At 65.1% G+C, this 22,638-nt stretch overlaps 1 protein-coding gene across 3 annotated transcripts; it reads left to right on the top strand.

Annotated features, from left to right (window-relative positions):
• Nucleotides 1–2,558: 2,558 nt before the first annotated feature.
• On the top strand, nucleotides 2,559–21,423 carry COL2A1 (collagen type II alpha 1 chain). Of its 3 annotated transcripts, none has more exons than XM_064474352.1 (54): nucleotides 2,559–2,747; nucleotides 5,546–5,737; nucleotides 6,499–6,515; nucleotides 6,771–6,803; nucleotides 6,949–6,981; nucleotides 7,100–7,153; nucleotides 7,281–7,382; nucleotides 7,461–7,538; nucleotides 7,774–7,818; nucleotides 7,902–7,955; nucleotides 8,052–8,105; nucleotides 8,237–8,290; nucleotides 8,385–8,438; nucleotides 8,525–8,578; nucleotides 8,846–8,890; nucleotides 9,007–9,060; nucleotides 9,193–9,237; nucleotides 9,363–9,416; nucleotides 9,508–9,606; nucleotides 9,797–9,841; nucleotides 10,620–10,718; nucleotides 11,639–11,692; nucleotides 12,135–12,242; nucleotides 12,330–12,383; nucleotides 12,480–12,578; nucleotides 13,371–13,424; nucleotides 13,507–13,605; nucleotides 13,688–13,741; nucleotides 13,921–13,974; nucleotides 14,240–14,293; nucleotides 14,416–14,469; nucleotides 14,581–14,625; nucleotides 14,923–15,021; nucleotides 15,138–15,245; nucleotides 15,325–15,378; nucleotides 15,459–15,512; nucleotides 15,601–15,654; nucleotides 15,755–15,808; nucleotides 15,886–15,993; nucleotides 16,133–16,186; nucleotides 16,275–16,328; nucleotides 16,666–16,827; nucleotides 16,926–17,033; nucleotides 17,469–17,576; nucleotides 17,812–17,865; nucleotides 17,966–18,073; nucleotides 18,594–18,647; nucleotides 18,756–18,863; nucleotides 19,054–19,107; nucleotides 19,283–19,390; nucleotides 19,477–19,765; nucleotides 19,902–20,089; nucleotides 20,371–20,613; nucleotides 20,733–21,423. In XM_064474352.1, exons 1-54 carry the CDS (start codon nucleotides 2,663–2,665, stop codon nucleotides 20,877–20,879), a joined length of 4,449 nt encoding a protein of 1,482 aa, XP_064330422.1. In that variant the 5' UTR covers nucleotides 2,559–2,662; the 3' UTR covers nucleotides 20,880–21,423. The 3 variants fall into 3 exon arrangements, with proteins under 3 accessions (XP_064330422.1, XP_064330421.1, XP_064330423.1); XM_064474351.1 differs by having other exon boundaries at nucleotides 2,560–2,747; nucleotides 5,537–5,737; XM_064474353.1 differs by lacking the exon at nucleotides 5,546–5,737 and having other exon boundaries at nucleotides 2,560–2,747.
• The last annotated feature ends 1,215 nt before the right edge of the window (nucleotides 21,424–22,638 follow it).

The following is a 22,638-nucleotide window of genomic DNA, read 5'->3' as shown; positions in this document are numbered from 1 at the left end:
GCCCCCCAAAAAGCATGGAGGGGTCGGGTAGGGGGTCGGGTGGGGGGTCGGAGGGGGGGTCGGGGGGGGTGGGGGGGGCCAGACATCGCGTTGTTATTTACTCCCAGCCCCGTTTTCCAGTGGAAAGCGGCGGCCGCAGCCAGGTGCTGGCCCCGCTCCCGGGTGTGATCCCCAGCCAGAGCCGGCCGCCGCCAAGGGCCCAGCACGGGCTCCTCCACCTGCTCGGTGGTAGGACCCCCCCCAACACCCCCCCCAGCCCCCCCAAAGTGCAGCAGCGGGCAGGCTTTGCGCCCCTTTGCCAACTGGGGAAACTGAGGCACCGGGGGCTCATGGAGCAGAGCAGGACCGTGCCCCACAAATACCGGGGCGGCGGGGGGGGGTCACCCATCACCTGTGGAGCACTTTGGGGGTGCAGCGGTGGAAGAGGGGTCCAAAGCAGATTTGGGGGGGGGGGGGAAGCGGTTAGCTCGCTTTGGGGCGGGGGGGGGGGGCTTCAGCCGGAGCCGCCGCCGTCCCAGTGGCAGCCCCGGGAGTTATTTTTGGCCAAGTTTGCCGGTGCCCCACGGCAGCGCCGGTAACACACGGGCTTTGTCCGCGGCGGCCTCCCGGGAGGCTCCGGGGCAGCGGGGAGGCCGGGGGGGTTCTGGGGGGCGGGGGGGCTGGCGAGGCTCCGGGGGGGGGGAATGGGGAGATTCTGGAGGGGGGGGTCGACTACAGCAGAGATGCCCCATGGCTGCAGAGCTCACCGATGGCCGCGTGCCGACCCCCCGGCACCGGCCGTCCCCAGCTCCAGCCTTCGCCAGGGCCATCCCGCCCTGCTTTCATCCCTCCGTCCATCCGCCCGTCCATCCGTCTGTCCATCCATCCGCCTCCATCCCTCCCCAGCTCCATCCTTCCCTGGTCCCATCCTCCCCCAGCCCCAGCCTTGCCCACCCCCTCTCCTTCCCCACCACCCTGGCCCAGGGCAGGATGGAGCCCCCCCCACCCGCCCCCCCAAGCATTGACCCCCAGATCTATGAACCCCAACATCAAAACCACCCCAAACAGCCCCCCCCCATTTATTTTCACAGGGTATTTGTGAGTGGTGGGTGGAAGGGAGGTGGGTGGGGAGCCCCTTTTTGGGGACCCCCTTTCAGCTGCCAAGCGGGGAGGCATGGTGGGGGGGTGCAGCAGGGCCTGGGGCTGCTGGGGGGAGCCCCAAAGCCCTTTTAAATGGCCCCCACCATCACCTGACTGCACCCAGCACCCTCCCCCTCGGGGGTGGGGGGGGGTGGCCCAGGGGTGGGATGTCCCCCTGCCATTTGCTCCGGACCCCAGATGTCACCACTTTGCCCACCCCCGGGGTCCCCCCCTCCCTCAGTGCGGGGGCCAGACAGAGCTGGGGTGCGCACGTGGCGGGGGGGCCCCCGCTTTGGAGGTTGTCCCTGGGCTGGGAAAAGTGTGTCGCCCCCCCCCCAAGCCCCACTGCAAAGCCCCCACAGTGCCCTCCCCCCCACCGCCTTGGGGGTGCAGGGACACCCCCCCCCCATCCTCCTGAACCCCTTCCTGAGGGCGGGGGGAAGGGGCTTGGAAGGGGTCCCTTGGATCAGGCTGGGTCCTGGCTCCCCCCACACCCCCTGTTTTGGCGGGGGGGGCTGTGGTGGTCCTGGGCCCAGTTTCAGGCAGAGGAATGATGAGGAGGACTACACTGAGCTGGGGGGGGATGTGTGGGGTGGGGGGAGTGTTTGTGTCCTGTGTCCCCCTTGAACCCCCTCTTTCTCCTATGAATCAAGCAGAAATAGGGGGGCCAAAGGATTTTGGGGGGACCGGGGCAGAGATGGGGGGCTGCGATGGGGGAGCTGGGTCTGGGGGGCACAGGATGGGGAGGGGGATTTGTGTCAGGAACTGGGGAGGGGGGCAGGTCCCCCTGTGTTTGTGTTGGAGGGGGTTCGACCTCTCCAGGACCCCCGGGATAGGATGGGGGCCTCAGGCCCCCTAGAGCACACCACCCACCCCCACCCCCCCGGATAGGGTCTCAGTCTCCCCAGGGACCCCGGGCATGGGATGGGGGGGTATCAGCCCCCCCCGGGGTTCCCGGGATGGAGGCGGCGGGGGGGGGCTCAGCCCCCCAGGATCCCCGGCATGGGATGGAATGGGAGGGGTCTCCGTCTTCCCAGGACCCCCAGAATGGGGGGGGAGGGGTGTCTCAGCCCCCAGGGACCCCCAGGAGGGGCGATCAGCACCCCGGGCCCTCGGGGATGTGAAGGAATTGGGAGGGGGGGGTGTCTCACTCCCCCAGGATGGGATGAGACGGCAGGGGTGGGGGTTCCGTCTTCCCGGGACCCCCGGGATGGAAGGGAGGGTGTCCCCCCCGGGGATGGGGTGATGGTGGCGGGGCGTGTGTGTCTCCCCCCTCGGTCGCCCCCCGACCTTCGCAGCTCCCCGCAGCCGGGCCGGGGGGTGCTGGATTGGGGGGGGGCTCCCACAGCCCCGTCCCCCCCCCGTCCCTCCCTCCCCGCTCCCTCCCTCCCTGGCCGCCGGTGCCGTCCCGGAGGAGGGCCGGGGGGGCCGGCCCGGCTCGGGTTACACGGCCCGGGGGGCCGCGCCGGGACATATACGCGGCGGCGGGGCGGTGCGGGCACTGCTCGGCCCGACGCACGGTGAGGGGCGCCGCCGCCTCGCCATGCCCGGCCGCCGCCCGCTCCGCCTCGCCGCCGCCCTCGCCAGCCTCCTCCTCGCCGCCGTCGCCGCGCAGGACCGAGACCTCCGTGAGTACCGGACCCCCCCCCTCCCCCCCCCAAAACCCCCCCACGACCCACGACCCCCCACCCACACCCCGCCCCCGAGTGGAGCTCCGAGATTGCGGGGGGTGGGGGGGTGTGTGTTCGCAGGGGGGCGGCGGGAGACGCGGCGTGGGACAGTGGGGACAGTGTGGGGACACGGGGGGAAAGTGTGGGGACACGGGGGGACAGTGTGGGACACGGGGGGACAGTGTGGGGGCACGGGGGGACAGCGTGGGATGGCTGGGAAAAGTTTGAGCGTAGCGGAGGGGGACAGTGTGGGATGGGGGAGGCAGCACAAGGAGAGTGGGGGACAGTGTGGGGACACGGGGGGACAGCGTGGGATACAGGGGGACAGTGTGGGGACACGGGGGGACAGCGTGGGATACAGGGGGACAGTGTGGGGACACGGGGGGACAGCGTGGGATACAGGGGGACAGCGTGGAATGGCTGGGAAAAGTTTGAGGGTAGCGGAGGGGGACAGTGTGGGATGGGGAGGACGGTGGGGGGACGGGGGAGACAGCACGAGGAGAGTGGGGGACAGTGTGGGGGAACAGGGGGACAGCGTGGGATGGATGGGGAAAGTTTAAGGGTACTGGCGGGGGACAATCTAGGATGGGGGGGACAGCGTGGGACACTGGGGGACAGCACGAGGAGAGTGGGGGACACTGTGGGGATACTGGGGGACAGTGTGGGATGGCTGGGGAAGGTTTCAGGGTAGTGGAGGGGGACAGTATGGGTTGGGGGAGACAGCACAAGGAGAGGGGGACAAGGGGGGACAGCATGGGACAGGGAGGGACAGCGTGGGGACACTGGGGGGACAGCACAAGGAGAGTGGGGGACAGTGGGGGACAGGGAGGGACAGCGTGGGGACACTGGGGGACAGCACAAGGAGAGTGGGGGACAGCGGGGAGGGTGTGGGATGGATGGGGAACATTTAAGGCTAGCGGGGGGGACAGCCTGGTATGGAGAGGGACAGCGTGGGACACTGAGGGGACAGAGGGGGACAGCCTGGGATGGGGGGGACACACAGCATTAGGACCATGGGGTACAGATGGGACAGGGGGTGCAGCTTGGGGACAGCAGGTTACAGTGTGGGGACAGCCTGGGCTGTAGGAGATGGGATGGGGCAGGGGGCACGGCAGGGACACTGGGGTGGTGGTGGGGGACAGTTGGGGACACGGGGTGCAGCTGGGGACAGGGGGTACAGCCGGGGGACATGGGGTCTGGTCAGGGACACAGGGTGCAGCTGGGGACACTGAGGTCCAGACCTGGGGGTACGTCCTGGGGATGCTGGGGCACATCCTGGGGATGCTGGGGTCTGGCCTGGGGACTCTGGGGATGCCAGGGCACATCCTGGGGACCCTGGGGACACCAGGGCATCTCCTGGGGGCTCTGGGTCACATTGCGGGGACCCTGAGGACATCTCCCGGGGCCACAGCAGCACATTCCAAGGTCCCTGGGGACACCAGGGCACGTCCCAGGGATCTTGGGGCACCTCCTGGGGACCCTGGTGTGCAGCCTGGGGACCCCTGGGCATTGCTGGGGACCCTTGGGGTACCTCTTGGGGACACTGTGACACATCCCTGGGACCCTGGGCACCTCTGGAGACCCTGGGATGCAGCCTGGGGACACCAGGGCACCTCCTAGGCACACTGGGGTGCAGCTTGGGGCAACCTGGGCACTCCTGGGGACCCTGGGGTACCTCTGGGGGACCCACGGGTACAGCCTGGGGAGACCCGGGCACTCCTGGGGACCCTGGGGTACCTCTGGGGGACCCACGGGTACAGCCTGGGGAGACCCGGGCACTCCTGGGGAGGGACCCTGGGGTACCTCTGGGGGACCCACGGGTACAGCCTGGGGAGACCCGGGCACTCCTGGGGACCCTGGGGTACCTCTGGGGGACCCACGGGTACAGCCTGGGGAGACCCGGGCACTCCTGGGGACCCTGGGGGTACCTCTGGGGGACCCACGGGTACAGCCTGGGGAGACCCGGGCACTCCTGGGGGACCCTGGGGGTACCTCTGGGGGACCCACGGGTACGGCCTGGGGAGACCCGGGCACTCCTGGGGACCCTGGGGGTACCTCTGGGGGACCCACGGGTACGGCCTGGGGAGACCCGGGCACTCCTGGGGACCCTGGGGTACCTCTGGGGGACCCACGGGTACAGCCTGGGGAGACCCGGGCACTCCTGGGGACCCTGGGGTACCTCTGGGGGACTCACAGGTACAGCCTGGGGAGACCCGGCTACTCCTGGGGACCCTGGGGTACCTCTGGGGGACCCACGGGTACGGCCTGGGGAGACCCGGGCACTCCTGGGGACCCTGGGGTACCTCTGGGGGACTCACAGGTACAGCCTGGGGACCACCCCAGAGACCCTGGGGACGCTGCCATGTCCCCCCAGAGACGCAGGGGCTGTGGGGACACACTAAGTGCCTCCAAGACAGGGGGACACTGAGTGCCATTGGGGTCCTGGGGTGGGGGGGGTACCCCGTGCTTCAGGCTGGAAACCCCTCGCTAAGCCACCACCCCCGCTGCGCCGGGACCCCCTGGGGCGGGGGGGGGGGTCCTCGCTCCTCCTCATCCGCCCCCCAAACTTGGGGAGTTTGGGGGTGTGTGTGGGGTCATCTCATAATCAATGGGGTGGCAGTGCCACCACCTCCATCACAGCGGCCCCCCCACCCCGCTGTGTGCCCCCACCCCCCACCCCCGACCCCCGCCACCCTCTCCCCGCCGTATTTCCCCCCTCCCCGCCCTCCTCCGACTTCTCCCCGCAGCCGAAGCAGGCAGCTGCCTGCAGGACGGGCAGAGCTATAGCGATAAGGACGTGTGGAAGCCGGAGCCGTGCCGTATCTGCGTGTGCGACACGGGGACCGTCCTCTGCGACGAGATCATCTGCGAGGAGCTGCGGGATTGTCCCAGCCCCGAAATCCCCTTCGGAGAGTGCTGCCCCATATGCCCCACTGACCAACCCAGCGGTTGTAATTTATTTATTCCCTCCTTCCATTATAAATAAATTACCCAGCCATGGATGGGCTTGAGGGGGGGAACATCCATGGGGAGCCCCAGGGAAAAGGCAACTTGGACCCCCCCCCCCCAGTGGGGTAAAAAAAAATCATCCCAGGGTGGAAAAATCCCTTTTTTTTTCACCCCAAATGGCAGCTGGCTTCAAAGCCTGCAGGATTTTGGTTATTTGTTGTTTTCTTTTAAATAAAATTCCTCGAAAGCGGATGGGTTTGGGGTGCAGGGGGTGGTGCTGGTCGCAGCCATGGACATCCCCGCCCCCCCCTTGGGCATCCCGGCAAAGGGGACATTCAAACGGGGTTTCCATCCCCAAAAACGTGTTAATTCACCAGAATGATGCAAAAAATGCCCCCTGCCACCCCAGGAAGGGATGTGACACCCCCCCCCCGATTTCCCAAACCCCCCAAGTTGCCTTTTTTAACCCTTCCCTGCCCCCTCTTGAGGGGGGGTGTGAAGGATTGAGCACCCACCCAGCTGCCCCCCCCCCCCCAAAACTGCGTGGCCTCGCTCCCGCATGCTGAACCCCGCTTCGCCCGCTCCCCTCCCCGCTTCGGGGGAGCCCCCGCGCTCCTGTGCCCCCCCGGTTTGGCCCCACAGGCCCCCCCCCCAGGAGCATCATCACCCCCCCCGGGCTGGGGATGGAGGCGCCTCGTGTGTCCCCCCCCGACCCATCCCCCCCCTCTAATTTCTCTTTATTTCTTTGTTTTTCCAACAGGGCAACCTGGCCCCAAGGTGAGGCTGGTGTGTCCCCCCCCCCGGGGCCCCAAATTCCTGGGGTTTTCCCCCAAAATGAGGGGGGGGGGGGCTCAAGGCAGGACCCCTGGGTATCTGCATGGGGCAAGTGGCTTGGGGGTTGTCACCTCCTGGGGGGGGTTTGTTACCTTCTTGGGGGGGGGATTGTCACCTTGGGGAGGGGGAAGAAATTTGGGGGGGGGTGTGTGATTGGGGGCGCCCCCCCCTTGGCTAACCCCATGCTTTGCCTTGCAGGGACAGAAGGGCGAACCTGGTGACATTAAAGATGTAAGTCACCCAGGATGGGGGGTGAGGGAGGTCATGGGGACCCCCAAAACAGGGGGCCCCGCTGTTGCGGGGATGATCTGGGGGGGGTGTGTGTTCTTCCCTGCACCCATCTCACCCCAACCCTCATGTTCCCACCCCCCCACAGGTCGTAGGACCCCGAGGGCCTCCGGGACCACAGGTGGGAGCGCGTTTCTCCGGGCGCATTGCTGGAATATTTGTGGGAGGGGGTTGGTGGGATTGATGGGGGGGCACAGGGGGAAGAGCTGACCCCCCCCCCCCCACCCCTCCTCTCGCAGGGCCCGGCAGGCGAGCAGGGACAACGAGGGGACCGTGGTGAGAAGGGGGAGAAGGTGAGAGTGTACCCCCCACCCCCCGCCCCAGCAAACACCCCTCCCCCGGCACCAGTGGAGCTGGCAGAGAACTGACACACTCGTTGCATGATGACTCCCTTTTTCTACCCACCCCCCACCCCCACAGGGTGCTCCTGGCCCCCGGGGCAGGGATGGAGAACCCGGCACCCCTGGAAATCCCGGCCCCCCTGGCCCCCCTGGCCCTCCCGGCCCCCCTGGCCTCGGTGGGGTGAGTATTGAGGGGGGTTTGGGGTGAAACGCGGGGGTTTTGGGGCGGCTGGCGTGCTCAGCCCGCTTCCCCTTGCAGAACTTCGCGGCTCAGATGGCGGGGGGCTTCGACGAGAAGGCTGGAGGCGCGCAGATGGGCGTCATGCAGGGCCCCATGGTAAGAGGGACCCCCCCCCCCCTCCGCCCCCCCCGGGACCAGGGAGCCCCCCACGCACCCCAGGGGCACGTGGCAGTGGGTCCCGTCTTGGGACATGGGGGGCCCCGTGTCACCGACGATGGGGATCGTCCCCATTTTGGGGGGGACCCCCGCTGGTTTGGCAGATGATGGGGGAGGGTGTGGACACCTTGTTCCCCCACCATGACACTGTTGTCTCTCCCCCCCCCCCCACCAGGGCCCCATGGGACCCCGTGGCCCCCCCGGACCTTCCGGTGCTCCCGTAAGTACCCCCCCACCCGCCAGGCTCGGGGGTCTCTGGGTGGGCACCCCGCCACCCTGCTGATGCCACCGTCTCCCTTCCAGGGTCCCCAAGGATTTCAAGGCAACCCCGGCGAGCCCGGCGAGCCCGGTGCTGCTGTGAGTGTCCCCCCCGTCCCCCCACCACCCCCCCGTGGCCTGGGGACGTGCCACCCACCCGCTCCCACTCACCCACTGTCTCTCTGTCCCCTTTAGGGTCCGATGGGTCCCCGGGGACCACCGGGACCACCCGGGAAACCCGGCGACGATGTGAGTCCTTTGCTGCTTTGGTGTCAGGCAGCAAACCCTGGCTGAGACCGGGCAGCTCGTTGCAGCGATGGCCCCAGCCAGAAGCCAAAGGGTGATTTTATTTCCCACCCCCCCACCTCATTTCCCTGCAGGGCGAGACTGGCAAACCTGGTAAATCTGGCGAGCGCGGCCCCCCCGGCCCCCAGGTAAGGCAGTGCCCCCCCGGGATGGATCCAGCCCCCCTGGGATGGAGCCCCCCCACCTTTGCCCCCAACCATCTTTCTCCCTGCTTGCTCACAGGGTGCTCGTGGCTTCCCCGGGACCCCCGGTCTCCCTGGAGTGAAAGGCCACCGGGTAAGTGTGCGTCCCCCCCCTTTGCACCCGTGGTGTCCCCATCACCCGGTGACACAGAGGGTGACACCCCCCATCTCTGTCCCCAGGGCTATCCCGGCTTGGACGGCGCCAAGGGAGAGGCAGGGGCTCCTGGAGCCAAGGTAGGTGTTGGGCGACCGTCCCCATGGCACTGGGGGTGGCAGGGTGACCGTCCCATGGCACTGGGGGTGGCAGGGTGACCATCCCCATGGCACTGGGGCTGGCAGGGTGACCATCCCCGTGGCATTGGGAGTGGCAGGGTGACCGTCCCCGTGGCACTGGGGCTGGCAGGGTGACCGTCCCCGTGGCACTGGGGCTGGCAGGGTGACCATGCCTGTGGCCTCGGGGGGCTGCATGCGGGCGCTCACCCTCTCTGCCGTTCCCCACAGGGTGAATCCGGCTCACCTGGCGAGAACGGCTCCCCCGGCCCCATGGTGAGTCTTTGGGCTGGGAAAAGGGGGAAACTGAGGCACGGGTGGGGGGGGTGTTGCCCACCCCCCAGCCCCGGCTGGGCACCTCAGAGCCCGACCCGCTGCCGTGTCCCCCCCAGGGTCCCCGTGGGCTGCCTGGAGAGAGAGGACGTCCCGGCCCCTCCGGCGCTGCGGTGAGTGTGACGCCGCCCGGGTCACCCGTGGCACCCCGGTAGCACCCCGGTGGCGGGGGGTCGCCGGTGGGAGGGGTTCCCCCGCCCCCCCCGTGATGCCCCCTGTGACTCCCCCCGGCCGTCTGCCCCCAGGGTGCACGTGGCAACGATGGTCTCCCCGGCCCAGCTGGACCCCCTGTAAGTAAAAGGCTGCTTGGCTCCTTCCTGGGCTGCTGGACCCTGTGTCACCCCATGGGGGGACAGCAGGGTCCCCCAGGACCCCCCAAAGCCTGGACAGACCCTCACGCTCTTCTCACCCTCAGGGACCTGTCGGCCCAGCTGGAGCCCCCGGCTTCCCCGGTGCCCCCGGCTCGAAGGTAAGGGAGAAGGGGCTGCTCCCAGCGGGGGAAACTGAGGCACGGCACCGGCTGCCCCCCCCCACCCTCACCCCGTCTTTCCTCCCCCCAGGGTGAAGCTGGTCCCACTGGCGCACGAGGTCCCGAGGGTGCCCAGGGTCCCCGCGGCGAATCCGGCACCCCCGGCTCTCCTGGCCCTGCCGGCGCCCCTGTAAGTGGTGTCACTTGCTCTGTGTCCCCCTCCCCACGGTGGCTTGTCCCCACATGTCCCCTGGCCTGGGAGCCACGGGGACGGGGCTGATCCTGCGAGTGGCGGGGGGGGAAGGGGTCACCCTCTGCTTGGCGGTGGGGAGACTGAGGCACGGGGGGGCAGAGCCAGGCTCAGCGGTGTCTTCTTTTAGGGTAACCCAGGGACTGACGGCATCCCCGGTGCGAAGGGCTCAGCGGTGAGTATGGATGGGGACGGGGTGTCGTGAGCCCCAGGGGGGGCCTGGCCCTGTGTGGGGAGGGGCTACTCAGGGCTGAGCTGGGATGTGGTGGCACAAAGGGACCCCGGGTGTCGGAGGGGACACAGGGGTGGGGGATCGGAGGATGCGGGATGCTGGGAGATACTGGTGGCCGCTGGGGGACATGGGATGCTGAGGGACATGAGGACGCTGGGGGCTGTGGGGATTCTGGGGGACATGGGGTTGCTGTGGGGTGTGGGGATGCTGGTGGACACTGGGGGATGTGGGGATGCGGGGGGGACATGGGGGATGCCTGTGGGACATGGGGATGCTGTGGGGTTGTGGGGATTCTGGGGGACATGGGGTCGCTGTGGGGTGTGGGGATGCTGGGGGATACTGGGGGACATGGGGACATGGGGATGCTGTGGGGTGTGGGCATTGTGGGGGACACTGGGGGATGTGGGGATGCGGGGGGGGGGATGGACATGGGGGATGCATGTGGGACATGGGGATGCTGCAGGGTGTGGGGATGCTGGGGGACAAGGGTTGCTGGGGGGCGGGTGGCACCAGGGGATGGAGGATGCTGGGGGACACGGGGTCGCTGTGGGGTGTGGGGACACTGGGGGACATGGGGTCGCTGGGGGACGTGAGGATGCTGGCAGATGCGGGACGCTGGGGGTGCTGGGGACACTGGGGGGGGCTGTGGGAGGCGGGAGGACACAGGGGACATGGGGGGACATGGGGCCGTGCCCCCCTGATGGTGTCGGGCTGCCCACAGGGCGCCCCAGGCATCGCTGGTGCTCCAGGCTTCCCTGGCCCCCGTGGACCACCCGGACCCCAGGGTGCCACCGGCCCGCTGGGACCCAAGGGACAGACGGTAAGAGCCCCCCAAAAGCCCCTGGAGATGGGGACCCCTGCCCTGGCCCCGCCCACCACCACATGGCCCCACCCACTGCCACCACGCCCTTCCCAATGCCAACAGGCCCCACCTGCTCTGTGCATGCCCCGCCCATTCTGCCACAGGCCACGCCCCCATTCCTGAACCCCTGCGGGTCCCCTCCCCAGTCACCCTTGGGTCAATCCCAGGTCACCCACCCCCGGTCCCCAAAGGGGCCTCCGGGGATGGGATGGAATGGGGAGGGGATGGGATGAGGATGGGACAGGATGGGGACTGGGATGAGATGGGAATGGGATGGGGACAGGATGGGATGGGGACAGGGTGGGATGGGATGGAGACTGGGATGGGGGTGGGGTGGGGACAGGATGGGGTGGGGACAGGATGGGGAGAGGGAGGGGATGGGTTGGGTTGGATACAGGGACAGGTGAAAGGACTGGGATGGAGATGAGGATGAGGATGAGGAAAGGGATGGGGACAAGGACAGGGCTGAGGCTGGGGTCAGGAATGAGGACGGGAGTGGGGGAGAGGAAAGGGGGTGGGGACTGGGATGGGGATGAAGATGGAGACAGGGATAGAATGGGGACCGGGGTGGGGAGAGGGATGGGGTGGGACAAAGGTAGCTGTGGGCTTGGGGACAAGGACGGGAGCAGGAATGGGGGACAGGAACGAAGGTGGGGACAGGGATGGGGACAGGGATGGGGACAGGGATGGGGACAGAGATGGGGACAGGGATGCAGACGGGAGTGAAAGCGAGGGCAAGGCTGGGTTGGGGACTGGGGTGGGGACAAGCAAGACGGACACAGGGACGGGGCTATGGCCTGGAGAGGGGCCTGGGGCCTGGGACAGGGACAGCCGTGGGGCGCTGCGGCCTCGTCCCCCACCGCCCTCTCGCTCCGCAGGGAGAACCCGGCATCGCAGGCTTCAAAGGCGAACAGGGACCGAAGGGCGAGACGGTGAGTCCTGGGGCAGGGGGGCCACTTCCAGCACCCCCCACCTCAGCTGGGGGGGGGGTGTCCGTTCCACGGCCCCTTGCTCCCCATCTGGGACCGGAGCAGCTCGTCGGCATCTAACGAACCTCTTCCCCTAACGAGGCCCCTCGAGGGGCAGCGTTCCCCCTCCCGCAGGGGAACAATAGCCGCTGTGTTCGCGCCCCCCCCGCCGGGGACATTCCCCCCTCGCTTCATTAACCAGCCTCAATGCGAGGGGCTGGATCCCCGCCGCGGCGGCCGCCGAGCCCCGGCGCCGGCGGGACACGTGGCACGGCAAGGGGCTCCTGCCCGGCACCCCTGGGGTCTGTGATTTATTGGGGGTGGGGTGGGTGTGCAGGCAGCCCCCCCCACAGCACACCGTGGGGGAGGAAGGCTCCTCATGATCCCTTTTCCTCTTCTTCCTCAGGGACCCGCAGGACCCCAAGGTGCCCCCGGGCCGGCTGGCGAGGAAGGCAAGAGAGGAGCCCGTGGTGAACCCGGAGCTGCCGGCCCTGTGGGACCACCTGGAGAGAGGGTGTGTGGCCCCCCACAGCCCCCCAGTGAGGTGCTGCCCCCCAAAACCTCCCCCCCCAGTTTCACTCATCCTCCTCTTCCTCCCTAGGGTGCTCCCGGCAATCGTGGCTTCCCTGGACAGGATGGGCTGGCTGGACCGAAGGTGGGACATTGAGGATATGGGGAGGGGGTTTCAAGTGGGGTGACCACCCCCTGAACCCCCAAACTCACCCCTTCTCCCCCCTCTAACCCCACACAGGGTGCTCCAGGCGAGCGTGGCCCCGCCGGCCTCGCGGGTCCCAAGGGAGCCACCGGCGACCCTGGGCGCCCCGGAGAGCCCGGGCTGCCCGGAGCCAGGGTAAGAGCCGGGGGGGTCGGATCCTGCACCCCCGCAGGGGGCAGAGAGCGGGGCTTTGCCTGGATGGGGGCCCCCCGCTGTGCTGGGGGGGGGCTTGGCTGGGGCAGGACCACATGGGGGCAGCGGCGACGCTGGTGGGACCTGCTGGAGTCAGCAAGGGGGCTCTTTGGGGTCGGTTAAGGTGCTTTTGGGGTTGATAAGGTGCTTTTGGGGTCAATAAGCTGTGTTTGGGGTTGGCCAAGATGCTCTTTGACATTAAGATGCTCTTTGGAGTTGGTTCAGTTGCATTTTGGTGCTAATTAAGATGTTTTCTGGGGCTATCAAAGATACATTTGGGGCTAGTGAAGATGCAATCTGGGGTTAGCAAAGATGCTCCTTGGTGATAATGAAGATGCTCTTGGGGTTAGATAAAATGTATTTGGGGTTAGCAGAGATGCATTTGGGGTTAGCAAAGGTGCTCTTTCGGGTTACGATTCTTTCCGTGGTTAGCGAAGATGCTCTTTGGGTTTAACAAAGATACTCCTTGATGCTAATTAAGGTGCTCTTTGGGGTTAGTTAAGATGCATTTGGGGTTAGCAAAGATGCTGTTTGGGGTTAAGATGCTCTTTGGGGTGAGTGAAGGTGCTCTTCGGGGTCAGCCACCATGCTCCTGGGGTTAGGCAGACCCCTGCGGCCCCTGCGTGAGCTCCAGGCCCGGAGCAGCGCCTGAGAGCTGGGCAGGACAGCGTGCCCGGTGTCCCCCCGCCTCGGGGCCGGCTGCCGCAGCCCCCCAATTCCTTTCCTCCGCCGCAGGGTCTCACCGGCCGCCCAGGTGATGCTGGTCCTCAAGGCAAAGTCGGCCCAACCGTAAGTGATGCTCTGGGGTGGGGGGGGTCGGGGCGGACACCGGCACCCAGCACGGTCCCTGCTGACGTCCCCGTCCCCGCAGGGCGCTCCCGGCGAGGACGGACGCCCCGGCCCCCCCGGCCCGCAGGGAGCTCGTGGCCAGCCTGGCGTGATGGGTTTCCCCGGTCCCAAAGGTGCTAATGTGAGTATCAACCGATTTCTACCCAAAACGGGGCTGCGCTGGGACGTGGAGCCCATCACCATGGCTTCTCTCCTCCCTCTAGGGCGAGCCTGGAAAGGCTGGTGAGAAAGGACTCCCCGGTGCTCCAGGGCTGCGGGTGAGTTGTTTTCCCTCCCTCGCTGCACCCCCCAAAAACAATCCTGGGGTTGCTCCAGCATCGCAGTCCCTGAGGCATCTGCGGTCTCTGGGTGGGGAAACTGAGGCACGGGGAGGGTGAAGCGGGGTCTGCAGTGTCGCGCCCGGAGCTCAGCACTGGGTGATTTTCCTCCTCCGTAGGGTCTCCCTGGCAAGGACGGTGAGACAGGAGCTGCCGGCCCCCCGGGACCTGCCGTGAGTGTTACAGCCTTGTTCACTCAGGGCCAAAACCCACGTGAAATGAGGGGGTTGGGGGGTTGTAGCCCCCCCGGCTCTGGGCAAAGGACCACCCTTGGTCTGCTGGGGATGGAGCCTCTACACTCCCCAGCCCTTGTGGTGTTGGGGCATGGGGATTTTGGGATCCCCCCCCCCATGATTCTGGCTCTGCCCAAAATCCTGGGGTGGGTGAAACCTGCACCCCAGGAGGTTTTGGGGTCCTTCATCACTGTCCTTCCCGCAGGGTCCTGCGGGCGAGAGGGGAGAACAAGGAGCTCCCGGTCCCTCCGGCTTCCAGGTGAGCACATGGAAGGGGGGGTTTGGGGTGCCGGGGTCGGGGTGATACTCGTGCTGACCCCGAGCCCCCGTCCCTGCGGTTCTCGCTGCCACCGTGCTAATGCCGCTGCTTTCACCTCCCAGGGCCTGCCCGGGCCACCAGGTCCCCCCGGCGAGAGCGGCAAACCCGGAGATCAGGTGAGGCCCCGTTTTTCCCTCCTCCCACACATCCCCTGGCTGCAAAGTGGGGGTCAGGACCCCCGGCAGCCCCCAGGACTGACCCCTGACTCTCTTTCCCCTCTGCTGCAGGGTGTTCCCGGAGAAGCCGGTGCCCCCGGTCTCGTTGGTCCCAGAGTAAGTATCACCCGTCCTCCTGGCTGTGGGGACAGGATGCCTCTCCCTGTCCCATGGGGGATTTTGGGGGGAGCTTGAGGGGTCAGTGGAGCTTGGTCACCCCCATCCAGGGCCATCGGCTCCCCCACAGCCTCCACCGCAGCCCATCCCCTCTCTTCCCAGTACATCCCAGTCCCTTCCGGGCAGTGCAGGGTGGATGCTCTGCCCTCTGTCCCTGGGGACATCCGTGCAGAGGGCACCGTGACCATCACCGTGGCACCGTGGCCTCTTCCTAACGCTGTCCCCCCCCCACCCCAGGGTGAACGTGGCTTCCCCGGTGAACGTGGCTCTCCCGGCGCACAAGGGCTGCAAGGTCCCCGCGGTCTCCCCGGCACACCGGGCACCGACGGACCCAAGGTGGGTGACAAGGAGGGGACAGGGCTCGGTGCCACCAGCGGAACCGTGAGGCTGGGGGTCTGCACGTCGGGAGCGGGGGTTGGCACCCCAGTAACTGCACTTTTGCTCTGCTTTAGGGTGCAACCGGACCGGCTGGCCCCAACGGCGCCCAGGGTCCCCCAGGGCTGCAAGGAATGCCCGGTGAGAGAGGAGCAGCTGGCATTGCCGGTCCCAAGGGAGACCGGGTAAGTGGGGGGTCCCAGAGGTGTCCCAAGCAGCGTCAGGTCTCAGCTCGGCTCACACCGCCTCCATCTCGCCCCGCAGGGAGACGTCGGAGAGAAGGGCCCTGAGGGAGCACCTGGAAAGGACGGTGCACGCGTAAGTGGGATGGGGACGTGGCGGGTGGCCGGCGAGGGACGCTCGTGGTGGTCTCGTCCTCATCTGTCTCTCCCCTGTAGGGTCTGACGGGTCCCATCGGTCCCCCCGGCCCTGCTGGCCCCAACGGCGAGAAGGTGAGAGCCCAGGCAGCCCCTCGGCCGCTCCCACCCGAGGGAGATGCCGTCCACACCCCTCCCCAACGCTCCATCTTTTCTTTTCCAGGGTGAATCCGGCCCCCCTGGTCCATCCGGCGCTGCCGGTGCCCGCGGTGCCCCCGTAAGTGCCATCCCCCCACAGCCCCCGGGTGCTGGTGGTGCCCCCACTGGCCTCACTCCCCCTGTCCCCACACCATTTAATTCCCGTCTCTCCCTCTCAGGGCGAGCGCGGTGAGCCCGGTGCCCCCGGTCCTGCTGGATTTGCTGGCCCCCCGGTGAGTATTTGGCCCTGTTCCCCCCGGCACGGGTCCAGCGTCGGCTCAACCCGCTCACGGCGGCTGCTTCCCTGCAGGGCGCCGACGGGCAACCTGGTGCCAAAGGCGAACAAGGAGAGCCCGGACAGAAGGGTGACGCCGGCGCTCCTGGTCCCCAAGGTCCCTCTGGCGCACCTGGCCCGCAGGTGGGTACACTGGGGTACCCCGAAATCGGGGGCAAACCCCACAGTGGTCCCTACCCCAGGAAATTTGGGGCATCGCCTGGCAGGCATGTTGCAGTTCCCCCTCCGGCATGTTTCTAACCCATTTTCCTCCTCTTGCCAGGGTCCAACTGGTGTAACTGGTCCCAAAGGAGCTCGGGGTGCTCAGGGTCCCCCTGTGAGTATGGAGGGGTGGGCTGCGGGAGCGGGTGGCTGGGGGGAGTGCAGTGCAGTGTGTGAGCCGCCTTTCTCCTCTCCATCCCCAGGGAGCCACCGGATTCCCCGGCGCCGCTGGCCGCGTGGGACCACCCGGCCCTAACGTGAGTCAGGGGGCAGCCGGCATCGCTCAGGGGCAGGCAGGACCACTTGGGAGCAGCCAGGATCATTTGGGGACAGCCGGGATGGCTTCGGAGCACCTGGGATTGCCTCGGGGAGCAGCCAGGATTGCTCACCCCTGGGGTTGGGGGCTTGGGAGATGCTGCTTGCTCCATACCAGGGGGTCAGCACCAGGCAGCTCATCAGCCCATAAAAAGGGGTTTTCCTGAGGTTCTTCGAGCCCAGGAGCCGACCTGGAGCCCCGAGTGGTGCCAGGATGCGGGTGATGAGGGTGGAAAAGCCGTCTCCATTTGCACTAACCCTGTCTTCTCCCCGCCACAGGGTAACCCAGGCCCCCCCGGTCCCCCCGGCTCTGCTGGCAAAGATGGTCCCAAGGGTGCTCGTGGTGATGCCGGTCCCCCGGGCCGTGCCGGTGACCCCGGTCTCCAAGGCCCTGCTGGCCCCCCTGGCGAGAAAGGTGAACCCGGCGAGGACGGCCCCGCGGTAGGTTTTGTTTTTTGGGGGGGCACATCCCTCCATGCTTGTTCAGCGCCGTGCCACCACCCCGCTGGGTCTGATCCCCCCACTCTGCCTCCCAACAGGGCCCTGACGGTCCCCCAGGTCCCCAAGGTTTGGCAGGACAGCGCGGCATCGTCGGTCTTCCCGGACAGCGTGGTGAGAGAGGCTTCCCTGGGCTGCCGGGGCCATCGGTGAGTCGTCGCCCCCCCCCAGGCTCAGCCCCTTCCACCCACCACGTACCCCACGGAGCATCCTCCCTGCTGAGAGCAGCCAGAGCGGCTGAGCTTGGCTTTCCCAACCTCAGCACTGTGAATTTGGGTGCTTTGAAGCCCGTGCGGCAGCTCAGAGGCTGGTGAAGCCTCAGGGGGCTGCAACGAGCTGGTCAGGGGGCCACCAGCGCTCTGGGGTGCAGCTCCAGCACCCCAGGGACCCCAATCCTGGGTGAGGTTTGGGGTTTTGTAAAGCTACCAGGAGCCGCTGGCGCCAGCGGCATCGGGGCTGGGCAATAATAGATGCTTGTTTGGGCAGAGGAGTCCGGCAGCCTTAAAACGAGGCGAGCGCTGGGTGAAGGGCTGCGCTGGGATCTCCCACTCACACACGCCATCTCTTATTTTCCCTTCCTTTAGGGCGAACCTGGGAAACAAGGAGCACCCGGCTCTGCTGGCGACCGCGGCCCCCCCGGCCCCGTGGGTCCCCCTGGTCTGACGGGTCCCGCTGGTGAACCTGGGCGTGAGGTAGGCAGCAGGGGCAGGGAGCGGGCGAAGCAGGATGGTACCTCCGGCGTATCCCGGTGTATCCCCAGCGGCAGCGCCGGACGTCGCTGATCCCGCAGCCGGAGAGCCCTGCTCCGTAACTCAGCTTCTGGCAATCGCTGGCACCTTTTCCCTGACGTTTTTTGCTTTGAAAGGGGAGTTTGCGCATGTCCTGCTCCATCCCAGGGTCAAGACTTAATTTCTTCTCTTCCCCCAGGGTAACCCCGGCTCTGATGGACCCCCCGGCCGAGACGGCGCAGCCGGCGTGAAGGTGAGCTTGCCCGCGCGCTTCCTCCAGTGCTCGCTACCCACGTGCCCTCTTGCCCGGCTGGAAACCCCGCGGGTCTGACCATCCCGTTGTCTCGGTGCAGGGCGATCGTGGCGAGACCGGTCCCGTAGGTGCCCCCGGCGCTCCCGGTGCCCCCGGCGCTCCCGGCCCCGTCGGTCCCACCGGCAAACAAGGAGACAGAGGCGAGACGGTGAGTGCCGGCGCGTTGGCGAGGGAAATGGCTCATTGGGTTTGAGGTCTTGTTAGGGGAGACAGGAACCACCCTGAGCGCAGATAAATGAAGAAATAGCAGTGGCCCCCCCGGGACCAATTAGCTACTTGGAGTAATTGGGAGAGCCAGGCGGGTGCCGTCAGCGGCTGTCGCTAACTCAGCAGTGCCCCGACTGCCGTTAGCGGCTCCGAGCATCTTCCTGAGGATTCATGAGCGTCAAGAGCCCAGTTCGGGGCTCTGCCTACGCACAAGCGCTGCCCGGGGAGCCGTAAGCGCCGGGAGGCTTAACCGGGGGAAAATCTGCCAGGGTATTTGTTTGCAATGTTCGTTACTCGGCGCGGATGCTCCAGCTGAGAGTGTTTAAAGATGCCATTCAGTGCTGGCAGCTGCCGGTTCCTGGTGCTGCGAGCAGCCGGGTCAGACACCCCCGAAGATGCAGGGCACCCCCCAGCAGCCTGTGCTCCTGGCCCCTTTCGACTGCCCTCCTTTCTCTCCCCAGGGTGCACAAGGTCCCATGGGTCCTGCTGGTCCTGCTGGTGCTCGAGGCATGCCGGTGAGTGATGCTGGGCCCATCGGGGCATCCCGTGTGTGATGCGCAGGGTCCTGGGGCACACTGGGTTCTGCCACCCTGAGCCTGACATGTCCCCTTCTCCCCTTCCAGGGTCCCCAAGGCCCTCGTGGTGACAAGGGTGAGACAGGAGAGGCTGGAGAGAGGGGCCTGAAGGGCCACCGTGGCTTCACTGGTCTGCAGGGTCTTCCCGGACCACCCGTAAGTGGTTTTTTTGGGATCTCAGCACTCAGCCCCCCACCCATATCTTGCTGTGGCACTGGATGTGGCTCCTTTGGGGTCTCTGCAGCTGTGGAGGGAGCCCTGAGCCCATGCAAAGCCCCTGCAAAGGCTGAGCATCCTTCGATGGTGGACACAGAGCTATAACCATCCACCCTCGCTTCCTCCTCAGGGTCCTTCTGGAGACCAAGGTGCTGCTGGTCCCGCGGGTCCCTCCGGTCCCAGGGTAAGTCCTGCCCGTGGCGTTTGGGGAGATGAGAGGAAAAGGAGGCACCTCCATCCTCGAGCCCCCCCAGGTCGCCTGCCTCGCTCGCTAACGGCAGGAGCTATCGGCTCCCCAGCACCTTCCCTGCCTCCTTGCAACGACCTGACCCCCTCCGCCATTTGGGGCTCTCTCCTAGGGTCCCCCCGGCCCTGTCGGCCCCTCTGGCAAAGACGGCTCCAACGGCATGCCTGGCCCCATCGGTCCTCCCGGCCCCCGTGGAAGAAGTGGTGAACCAGGTCCTGCGGTGAGTGAAAACTCTGGCGGTGGCAGAGAAGAGGGGGTCCAGCTCGCCAAAGAGCCCATCAGCATTGTATCTTCTTCCCCCTGTAGGGTCCTCCCGGAAACCCAGGTCCCCCCGGTCCTCCTGGCCCCCCAGGCACTGGCATCGACATGTCAGCTTTCGCTGGCCTGGGTCAGACGGAGAAGGGTCCCGACCCCATCCGCTACATGCGGGCGGACGAGGCCGCCGGCAGCCTGCGGCAGCACGACGTCGAGGTGGACGCCACGCTCAAGTCCCTCAACAACCAGATTGAGAGCATCCGCAGCCCCGAGGGCTCCAAGAAGAACCCAGCCAGGACCTGCCGCGACATCAAGCTTTGCCATCCTGAGTGGAAGAGCGGTAAGAGCCTCCATCCCTCCCTCCCCCCCTCCCGTCCCTCTCCCCCAGCACCAAGAGGACGGCGAGGTCCACAACGCTCTTCGTTCTGACCTTCAAAACCTCATGTTCACACACCGTTTGTCCTCCCCCGCTGCAGGAGATTACTGGATCGACCCGAACCAGGGCTGCACTTTGGACGCCATCAAAGTTTTCTGCAACATGGAGACGGGCGAGACCTGCGTCTACCCCAACCCCAGCAGCATCCCCAAGAAGAACTGGTGGACCAGCAAGACCAAAGACAAGAAGCACGTCTGGTTCGCAGAGACCATCAACGGCGGTTTCCACGTAAGTGTGTCCCCCCCTCCCCGGCCCGGTGCTGCGCAGGGGAAGGTGTCGGGTGTCTGGTTGGAGGGGTGGGATGTCCTTCCTTGGGGTTACGTTGATGGATGTTATACGAGGGACTGGCTGTTCTAGAGGACGATGTTGAAAGCTTGGAGTTGGGTCAGCTGGGCTTTGATTTTTGCAGCCATCTAGGAACATAAAGTATGGAAGTCCCCGCAAAAGGCGGCTGAAAACAGGGTTGTTGCGACACCTGCGGGTTTTAATGTCTCGCCTCTTCCCTCCAGTTTAGCTACGGTGATGAAGATCTGGCTCCCAACACCGCCAACATCCAGATGACCTTCCTCCGCCTCCTGTCCACCGAAGGCTCCCAGAACGTCACTTACCATTGCAAGAACAGCATCGCCTACATGGACGAGGAGACGGGCAACCTGAAGAAAGCCATCCTCATCCAGGGATCCAACGACGTGGAGATCAGAGCCGAGGGCAACAGCAGGTTCACGTACAGCGTCTTGGAGGACGGTTGCACGGTAAGTCCGTGGGCCGCTGCGAGAGAAGGGATGATGAGTTGGGGTTTGACTCGTGGGGTTGCTGTTGGTTCGGAAGGCTCAAGAGCATCTAATAACATCCCTCCTGGTTTTCTCCCCAGAAACACACTGGCAAATGGGGCAAGACAGTCATCGAGTACCGATCGCAGAAGACCTCGCGCCTGCCCATTGTAGATATTGCACCTATGGACATTGGTGGAGCCGATCAGGAGTTTGGCGTGGATATTGGCCCAGTCTGCTTCTTGTAAAAAGAATTGTTTTATTTGTGTGTTTGTTTGTTTGTTGTTGTTTGTTGGTTTGTTTTGTTTTTTAAATCCAGCCCGATACCGTAAAAGAAAACTAAAAACCCAAACCCGCCCCCAAGGACCTGAGTACTTTCCAATCGCTCGTACGACTTCTGCACTGAATGGCTGCAACGACCCCTCGATTCACGGCCTTCCGTCGGGGACCACCGCCTCTTTCCAACGCCGTCTGGGCAGGCTGGGAAATAAAAAAAAACCCCACAGTCTTATTTATTTATTCTCTTCCTGTAAGACCTATTTTTTAGGTCAGGTGGAGGTGGGAATCTAACTGGCAGGTACGATGGCCCTTCCCTGCAAAAGGGATCTCGCAAATCCAGGTATCACGAATCCCCTCCCGCCCCCTTCCCTCCCCCCCCGTGTATCACCAGCAGGAGTGCTAATGTATAATACGAGAAAAACAAAAAAAATGGTGCTATTCTTGTAAAACAAGTCTGTATTTTTTAACATCAGTTGATATAAAAAAAAAAAAAACTTTTGGTGGAAAGTACAAGTCGAGCTGGGCTTTGTTCTTGTCGCCGCGCGGAGGCGTTTGCTGCCGTCTAACTCCTTTCTCCCCATTTCTCAGCCGTGATAAAGAAAGGTTTTGGGTCAAATCTCCAACTTTTCTGGGTTGAGGCTACCTCAGACTAAGGGAAAAAAATACCCCAAACCAAATAAACCCCTCAAAAAGCCAAAAAAAAGGGAGGGGAAAACGATTTTAAGTGAAAAAAATCTTGAAACCCCGGGAGCCAACACAGCAGCCGCGAGGTTTCCGTTGAGGGATCTCTCGTCCCATCGCACCCCTGAACAGAACCGGGGTGAGTCAAGGCGAGCGCTCGGGACACCGGTTAAAGGAAACCAGTAAAACCAACGGGGAGGGGGACGCTGGGACCGATCCTGAGGCGAATCAGCACGAGCACGGCAAGGGGGTGCCCTTTAACCCTCCTCCCCACGGGATTTGTCCCGCTTGGCGCAGGCAAAAAACGCGATTTCAGGACGTGTGTTGCAACACCGAAGGCGGCGGAGCTCGCAGCCATGGCGTGCGCAGGCTGGCGCGTACCGCAGCTGCGCCTTTACGCTGTCGTAAGAAGTTACATATGTCAAGCCTTAAACAGGCTTTGCTAATTAGAGGAAAAGCCTCAATAGTATCATCTTTTTATTTTTTTACTATTTTAAAGAATTAAGTAGCCCGCTGACCCCGCAAGAGTTAACAGACACGCTCGAGCTCTGCGTGCAGGACGGAACAAGCTGCTGTTGGGGGTTTTCAGTTTCATGACAGTGCTTTTGTTAACGCCTCAGCTTTTTGCGTCCGGTGATAGCATGGGCACCGCAGTTTTTCATTAAGAGAAATTACGACTTTAAAGGATTTAAGAAAAAACAACCTTTAAACACACTACTTTGGGGCCCTCACCTCAATTTTAAACGCTCACAGCTGGCAACACAGCAGCCACCACTCCTGCTAAAGCACCTGAGGCAGCCTCCGCAGGGCTGGGATCTTTAAAAAACATTGGCAGAAGAAATTCATTAAAAAGGATTGGAGGATTAAGAAGGATTTTCAGAATAAAACACCCTTTAAAAGGCCAAGTGCTTCACCACATGACCTGGAGGGCACCCCTAATTATTAGCGCTCTGGCTCACCACCGCCGGCTGTCACACAACTAGTTCGGGGCAAAGCCTGAATTAGTTGGGCCAAGCAGCAGGTTTAGGGTTCCTGCTGCAGACACCC

Source organism: Phalacrocorax carbo, chromosome 27, assembly GCF_963921805.1.
Source record: "Phalacrocorax carbo chromosome 27, bPhaCar2.1, whole genome shotgun sequence".
In the NCBI taxonomy this organism is placed as follows: Eukaryota; Metazoa; Chordata; class Aves; order Suliformes; family Phalacrocoracidae; genus Phalacrocorax; species Phalacrocorax carbo.
The sequence above is the reverse complement of the archived record's forward strand: the minus strand, read 5'-3'. Positions and strand labels throughout refer to the sequence as shown.